We start from the raw sequence: 8,523 nt of genomic DNA, 5'->3' as shown, positions 1-8,523 counted from the left end.
ACTATATTTCTTGCTTTGCATAAAACAACGAGATAGTGGCATGAACGTTCAAATATTCCCCTGATCTATCTTGGATTCCAGAGACATCAATAATTCAAATACTGGAAAGTTTATCAGAAAACAGTACAATCATTTTGAATAAGATAATGTTTTTTGAAAATTCCCTCATATGTTTTGAGGGGAGATTTGGATGAACGGGGAATATACTTTCTTTCGACTTCTTTCTATCTGCATACAACATGTCGTAACCTATATACAAAAGCATGTTCCAACATAACAAAGCTTTATCTAAAATAGATGAGATTATACATTTCCTAGAATTTAAGATTTGTTATGTTTTTTAAATTGAGTTGTCAATTATACTACATTGAAGGTTTACAGCTCTTGTTTGTATTGCCAACTTGGTTAACCATATGATCTCATTTTTATAAAGAGGGGTTTTCTAGAAATAAAAGATTGAATTTAAAATCGTCTGCTAGTAGTAGCAAATTTGTGTAAGCACAAATTCTACACTTTTTGTCTGTTTTTTTTTAACAAATTTAACCGAGACACGCATAGAGGAAGATATCTTTCGCCATGACTTCGGGTAAGTACTGTTGTTTTAAAATATATTCCAATGTGGAAATTCGGAAATTTTGCCAACCTAAGGAAAATTTTATCATAAATAGAGTTTTTGTAAATTCAAAAAGTAAGTTAAGGGATTTAATTTCGGCTTCATAGCCAACCTCTTTTTAGGAAATTAGCATCAGAAGCAGCCGGCGGAGAGATCTTTTGATAGAATTTGAATTAAGTAGCAATTTTGCGCTTGTTGAAAAGACAAACAGGAGTGGAATATTGTCATAAAGAAAAAACTCAAAAAAAATCAGAAAATAAAGATTGAAATGAAGAAGAAGAAAATCAACTTCTTCAATAATTGTGCTATTTAACATCAATTAATGTGAAAAAACTTTTCAAAAATTTATTACATCGAAAGATATAGTCCAAAGTTTATCAGTGATTGATAATCAAAAAAAAAAGAGCCCTTTTTTAAGTCAACCAGGGCAAGTTTGGGCTGTACCTTTTTGATTGTATGAATATTTTAAAAAAATCTTTTTCGCATTTATGACGTTCTAAGATTGAAGAGTTTTGATACAAAAATGAAGATCATAAAATTATTCTACAAGATGTTGATTTTTTCTTCTTATTTTTTATCTTCGTTTTCCATTTTTTGAATTATTTTCTTTTTGATATATTCCACTCTGGATTATCTTTTTAACGAGCACAAAACCGCTAACTAATTCAAAATCTATCAAAAGTTCTTGAGGTTTGAAAAAACACTGCCAGTTAATTTGAACATAGTATAAGAAAGCCGCGGCTTCTATACTATGATTGAAATAGGGCTTAGAAGAACAAAATGTTATAACTTCAATGTTTTTATACAAATTATGTGTTCTGATTTCTAGAAACCTTTATCGCACTACTTGTCTCCTTAAACTTATTATTACGTTAGGTGTTCCAAAATCTAGAAAAACTTTTACCAGAGATACTTGTGATATTTCTTTTCTCCACGAAAGATGCATTCTCAAAATTCTAGGGTTACTAGGCAACATTACATCGATCTTCTCTTGATTATACCGGTGTCAATTAAAAGATGTGTTCTGAAGCTTTCTAGGGTTACCTGGGGGCTACCTAACAATAAGAACACGTTAGATGACCTTGTTTATACCCCTGTCTCGTCAGAACACATCATTCTCTCCAGCTGATTGATTCGCTAGATCTGATCAAACAGATCAAAACTTCTAGCCTGAAATTGCTCTCAGAACACACGGAAAAAATGTCGCGCTTGCCGACTGCTTTTGAGCATTGTCCGTTTTCTACTGTATGCTCAAAACTATAGATTAATTTCTGAATTAACTTTTTCCTCGATAATTTTCTGTAAATATTTCTGCCCCGAGGAAAGGGGTACTTAGCAGTGCCATAGGAGACATTTTCATATTGGGGGGCTGAAGTTTTAGTGACAACGCGAGGGCCAACCCGAGGGGGAAAATTTTGAAAATTTGAGCTCTAGATTGCTTGAAAAGCACTCAAAAGTCAGCTGTTTTTGTTTAAAAGACAATTATGACAAATTAAAAAGAAAAACTGTGCATTTTGCAAATAACCATTTTTGAAAAATTATTGGGGGGGGGGGCATAGTTAGTTTCCACCATAAAATATTTGCTTCCAAAAACCTTCAAATTAAAAAAGGAATTCCTTAGCCATCGTGTGTAGACATTTTGGGTTTGATTTTGAAAGACTTCAAATTTGAAAATCGATTGAATAAATGTTTCTCGTAAAAATTGAAAATGAAGTCTTAGTCTAAATTTCAAAATAATCTTCCATATGCGATTCTAAGTAACAATGGGAAGCGGTGGGAAAATCGGGAAATAGGGTTTTGGACTTTCCTTAACTCACCTGAGATCATAAAAAACGAGTTTCCCAATAAGGTATCCAGGACAGGAAGGCACTATGATAAGGTATATTAAAAAAAGCTAACTTCGGAAAATTTTTCATTTTTGTGTTTGACGTCAAAGCCCCCAGATATAAATGTATGTCCAAAATTGTAACGTCAATTCTTCGCATTTAAATATATCATCACTATTTATTTTCAATAATGGACAGAAAATCCTTATTTCTAAATACTTTGAACAGTTAAGAACTATACCAACATAATGTATTATTTTATGTAAATCAAAACAGTGTTACTTTTTTATTTTTTAAAGGTATAATGGAGGAAAGCCAGCTTCGCACAAGCACCATTGAACTCATTTCATCAATCCATGGCACCCAAAGACGTGCTGAACGTGCCATAGATGTCAAGGATCTCAAATCAGCAATAAAACACGGCAAAAAGGAGCCTCAAATACGATATCGCAATGGTCAGAAACAGATTCGCTATAAATATACGTTTGCTGATGTTGTCTATATCACTGATGAATTCAGTCGACTAGAGATAACAAGTTATGTTTTACCGCTACCCTTGGATAATTACCACGTCCTGGATACTGAGGAGCATCAATACCTTGCTGCAAAGAGGCGAATGACTGAAAACCCCGGCTCTATAACTTCGCATGCTGTATTTGTTGTCGATTGCAGCGGTTCAATGAAGAACAGTGATGTTGTTGCACACCGGTGCCGGCTGGATGCTGTTCAGTACGGCATTGCTGTGGAGTTCATTGCAAAACGTTTGCATAATCCATCATCTGGTGTCACTCAATTAGATGTGGTGACCATAATCGAAATGAGAGATGAAGCCAAAGTTGTGTTCGAAAAAGAACCAGTTAGTTGGGTGTTGTACAATAAATTGGTAGACCATGCAAAGCATAGCAAACCATCTTCACATGGCAATTATTATCCAGCTCTTCAAACCGCACGTCAGATGTTAAGTGATGGTGACCATCCAAATCTAGCCTTGTTACTTTTTTTTCTCTCTGATGGCCGACCAAGCGACGAGAGCTTCAATATCAGTATTTCAAATATCTTGTGTGAAGCTCAAATGATTGGCAAAGTCTTCAAAAAGCGATTGAATTTCGGCATGGTTGCATATGGTAGGCCTTTGGAAGATATGAGTGTGTTGGATCAAATGGCAACATGGATGTCAATGTACGGAGCTGTTGGCAAATTTCATCGCTCTGATCTCAAGAAGGTGGATTCTCTTTCAACCTCCATTGCAACTATGGCAAGTACATTGACGAGCACCCGTACTATGCTGACAGCAGCTCGCACAGATCGAATGCAACAGAAAACCTTTAACATAACAGAATTCAGCAGGAATGTCATGTCACCTCAGAAGGATTGGGAAGTTAAAACGGTGACCGCTAACTATTTGACTCGTTACGAACTAGTCAGGTCGCAAACATTGAAAAACTTTATTTGGAAAGAGATTCCATTGGTTAGCCCTGAAGCTGTTGGTATCTCCTTCTCTAAGAACCCTTTTGGGAAAGGAGCAGAGCGTCTTGTCTATCAACTCTGCGAAATCGATAAACGAAAGAGAAAAGTCGGTCAAAGTTTGGTCATGAAGAATAGCAAATATGAAGGGAATTATGATTTCCGAAAATATCACGAACCGTTTTGTAAGACTCAGAAGATTGCTGCCAACACAGCTTTAAGGTTCAATCAACGTTTAGAAAGAATGCCACAGATCACCAGTAAAGTGCCCCGAGTGAAGTTTTTGCAATGTTACGTTTACGCGTTTTACGATGGTTATGACGAGTTGAATATTTTAGCAGAGCGAGAGATCGATCATCATCAATACACCAAATGGAATGATAACACTGGGGGAGTTCTCGGTCAGCGTCGACAACAAGTCAAAACTATTCATGATCAGATCATCGAGGAGGAGGAAGAAGAAGAAGAAGATGATATTTCAGGTGAAGTTGAACCAACAGCTGATTCTGAAGATGAGGAAAACTTCTATGGTGTTCGTGACTTAACCCAACAACCAAGAACCGCTGTTCAACAACGACATCAAAGAGTACAGATGGTCGATATCCTTGATGAAGAAGTCCCACAGGCTTTTACTCATTTCTCTTACACGTGGAGTAACAGAGAGAAGATGGTTTGTGATCTACAAGGTGTTTTGAATAAAACTACGAGAGAATTTGAGTTTACCGATCCTGCTATTCATTACGCGTCCAAAAGTGGACGTCGACACGTTTACGGACGTACGGACAAAGGGAAAGATGGAATGCGTGAATTCTTCAAAACACATAAATGCAACAAACTTTGTGAAGCGTTGGGAATTTCACAAGAACGCATGTAAAACTTTTTCAAATAGAGAGAAATTCGTAACCATAAAGATTTCCTACCATGCACTGTTAAAAGTAACAATAACATTATAATATCATATATTTTGAATTTAGAAAAGAACGGCTTCATCAAACGCTCTCGTAGCAGGTTTCCGGTTATATTCAGACCTAATGACTGGATTATCCATCTTCAGCCAATTTTTCCATTTCTGATTTGTAATCGTTTATTTTATCTTTCATACTAAGTTTTATATTTATTTTTTTTCAAAGTAAAATACTGTCGCTGTATGTACTGAACGAACCATGTACACCTCGCAGTCAAAAATTCCTATTGAAATCCTAATGGGGATAGAAATTCTATTTTTTCAAGGTTAAAAAATCCAGTGGGGATAGTTTTGTTGTGGGATTTTGAGTGGGGATCAAAGTCAATTTCCCACCGGGGACAAAATTTTTGCCTAACTTTCTAGTGGGGCTGTGACACAGGGTTGTCTGTGTTTTTCTGGAAGCAGTCACAGAGTTTGCTCAAAATAATCGAGCCAAGAGGACTTATAGTTGCCTAATATTTTCACAATGTGTGCTGAAATACCGGCTGAAATGCTGATACTAATTACTGACAGGGTTGCACCACTAAAGTTAAGAAAAATGACCATGAAAATAGATTTTTTTCAATTTCCCCAAAAGGACCCTACGAGGAACTGATTTTTCTTTTGGTTTTTTGACCCTTCTGGGACTCATAGAGGTAAAAATAGGTACCCTGACCAGCGGCAAATCCCCGTACCCCTTTTTGCACGAGTACTCCCCCCCGGGTACGAAATAAGGTGAGGCTATTCTAAAATAAGAGCCATGCGATCATTCAAGATCATTTGATAGTCATTATTGATATCATGCTGCATGTGTGCGAAGTTTGAGCAATATACGTTTTTTTATAAGAATAGTGTACCTTTGGATGAAGGTCAAGTATTGTAGTGTAATTAAAGAAAAAGTTTAATCAAGAGTTTTTTATTTTTCATTTTTAGTTCATACTTTCTGAAATTTGGCGATGATGGGTTTTACTTTCAAACTTTAATTTCATTTCCCGATGGGAAAAATTTAAAAACATAGCCATCTACATTGTAATACACCAAAAATCAAGCAAAAATTTTTAGTTTCTTTTAAGTCTTTTATTGGAAAATGATTAATTATGAGACACAGGACGGAAATTTTTTTTAAAAATTTAAAAAACCATCAATAGTCATTAGGGAGGGGGGAGGAAAAGTTCCCATTGGCCTCCCGGTTGCTATGGCACTGTAATTAGCTGATAAAATTACAAAGAAGCTGCATTTTGAAAAATGATAAAAGGAAATGTTAAAAATAATAGAACATTTGTAAGTCTGAAAATCAAGAAAAAATGAGAACAGTCAAGCCTTGACCAAAATTTACTGATTCTTGTAAAAATCGAATAGTCGTTATATGGCGGTCGAGGGAGAGGCGCGTGCAGAGTGAGGTGGGTGCACTTAAACCTGGCGTGACGAATTCGGGCGTTAGAATGGTGGTGCTCCTCTCGTCTTAAAAAGCTTTGACTTGCGCCAACATCTTACTTTATATCCGCTCCTTACGTCAAAAGTAATTACTTCCTCACTCCAAATATATTCGGCAAAACAATTTTTTTTTCCGTGAACGGTCGGAAGATTCTCTCATGGTAGGAAGATTCTTTTTTCATTTAGCTAATTTTTAACGAAAATTCATAATTGTGATACAGTTCATACATATAAATATTTGCACATAAAAATTTAAGAAGAAACGAGAGCCTTTGCCGAAATTAAATTAGAATGCAATCATTTTCTCCCACCTATCCCAACATGGCGATGAAACAGGGATTTCTTTTACTATTGACTCTGTCCACATACTTCTGTTCAAAGTTAACCTGAATTAAACAGTTACAATTTATTTACAAAAAGACGTTCAAACATATCTCACAAAAGCTCACAGACTAATATCATAAAATATTATAAAGCAAGATGAAGGGTTTCAAAAAGCATCATTAAAGACTTCTTAGGAAAAGGACATACAAGGTATATCAAATCATAACAAAAATGAAGAGCCTTATTTTATTTTGTGTGTTCGCTTTCGCGTCTCTTTCATACACAGAAGGTAAGTTCCAGTAAGCTTCTGAATTCAGCGCTCGTAAGTTTTTAATCTAAAACAGGCACGACGCAACGGGTACAGCGGTCGCTGTACTAGATTTTCATAAAAAAAGAAATTTTCCTCTTCGTCGGTAAAATCGCTTAAATTTCCTCATTCGCCGTACCAGATATAAAAAGCTTCCATCGTGCCTCTAAAAGGACATTATAGCCCCCAACACCAACATCACATTCATTGAGTTCTTACACCATTGTTAGGGACTGCAGTAGAAGTCTGCGCTCCGGGATGTATTTTCCTCGGGTAGCGTTTTGATATAAGCAGAGTATAATCAGTCACGGCGTGGGATTTAGAGTTGATAGGTGTATTAACCATGCTTTTAATTTACCATTTTCATTTGATCTTAACAACAGGGAAGAAGCACAAATTGGTAGCGTATTGGGGACAAAATGCCGTATACAATCTGAAGAAAGAAAAGCAATACTTTGAAAAAATTTATCGCATTTTTGTCGTCATAGTAACTATGACGTCATCGTTTTGGCATTTATGCATGTTTTCTTTGATGCAAGACAAAAAGGTAAGACTCGTATCTTTATAACGTAAAAATCTGCTTTGCAAAGGGTCTTAAGCCATATTCACGGCAGTCGAAATGATTAAAGTAACAAAAACACGATTCATATTGAGAGTAATTTGAATTTGAATTCTACTGTAATTCAATGCAAAAATATGAACGTCTTTATATGACCTTTATGATATTACTTTTAGATTCTATGCCTGGTATGAATTTCGCATTCCACTGTGAGACACCGTTAAGCCAAGAATATCCATTTTTGCTTCGATGTCCCAAAATTGAAGCAGGTATAAAGGAATGTCAAGCACGAGGTAAACAAGTACTGCTCTCCCTTGGAGGAGCCACAGGAGGATATGGTTTTAAAAACGATGCGGAGGCCAAGCTGTTTGCTCAACGGGTGTGGGATCTTGTGTTGGGTGGTGATAAATTGAAGAAACTTCGACCTTTCGGAAGGTAGTTTAATTGTTTTCTTTTGTGACAGATATTCATTCATTTCATAATATATAGTTAAACTCTTCCTCTTGAACGTATAGGGTTTTCTGAAAAAAAAATGTCCTTATAAATTAGGTTTTGTGATGAATTTCTAATTTGGACACACGTTTTTTTTTAATAAAGACATCCAAAATTTTTGAAGCCTATTCGTAGGATATTCTTAACTTTTGGAGTTTAAGCCTAAAAACATTCTTAACATGTTCTTTTTTCCACCACTTTAAGAGTATTTTTGCCCATTTCCTTAATAAATCAGGTGTTTTAGAGTCTGCAAAGCATTAAAATATGTTCCTAATATTTTGGCCATCGAAGCCTTGTTCTTATATAGTTTTTTCTTACAAAAAAGGTGTATGTAAGGGTATACCATTAGAACGTTAATTAAAGGTCCGCAACGCAGAGCTTAGATTTTGATGTGTTACATTTACCTTTCCAGTGCTGTTTTGGATGGTGTTGATTTGGACATTGAGGGTGGTTCACACATTGGTTACACACAATTCACTCGAACATTACGTAGATGCATGGATGCTGATCACTCCAAGACATACATCATTGCAGCAGCTCCTCAATGCCCCTTCCCTGATC

General features: G+C 35.8%; 2 protein-coding genes across 2 annotated transcripts in view; both read left to right on the top strand.

Annotated features, from left to right (window-relative positions):
* The first annotated feature begins 444 nt into the window (after nt 1-444).
* LOC136806512 (uncharacterized) lies at nt 445-5,042 on the top strand. Its single transcript, XM_067063102.1, has 2 exons — nt 445-586; nt 2,739-5,042. Exons 1-2 carry the CDS (start codon nt 577-579, stop codon nt 4,775-4,777), a joined length of 2,049 nt encoding a protein of 682 aa, XP_066919203.1. The 5' UTR covers nt 445-576; the 3' UTR covers nt 4,778-5,042.
* A 1,713-nt stretch (nt 5,043-6,755) lies between these two features.
* The window catches only part of LOC136806511 (uncharacterized), a gene marked incomplete in the record, with an annotated part of 3,024 nt that continues 1,256 nt past the window's right edge, over nt 6,756-8,523 (top strand). The window contains 5 exon segments of the mRNA XM_067063101.1: nt 6,756-6,893; nt 7,295-7,372; nt 7,375-7,458; nt 7,647-7,905; nt 8,375-8,523. Coding sequence (XP_066919202.1) covers nt 6,836-6,893; nt 7,295-7,372; nt 7,375-7,458; nt 7,647-7,905; nt 8,375-8,523 — 628 coding nt within the window.

Source organism: Clytia hemisphaerica, unplaced genomic scaffold (genome assembly GCF_902728285.1).
Source record: "Clytia hemisphaerica strain Z4C2 unplaced genomic scaffold, Clytia hemisphaerica genome assembly, whole genome shotgun sequence".
NCBI lineage: Eukaryota > Metazoa > Cnidaria > Hydrozoa > Leptothecata > Clytiidae > Clytia > Clytia hemisphaerica.
Note: the sequence above shows the minus strand (reverse complement) of the source record. Positions and strands in the feature narration are given on the sequence as shown.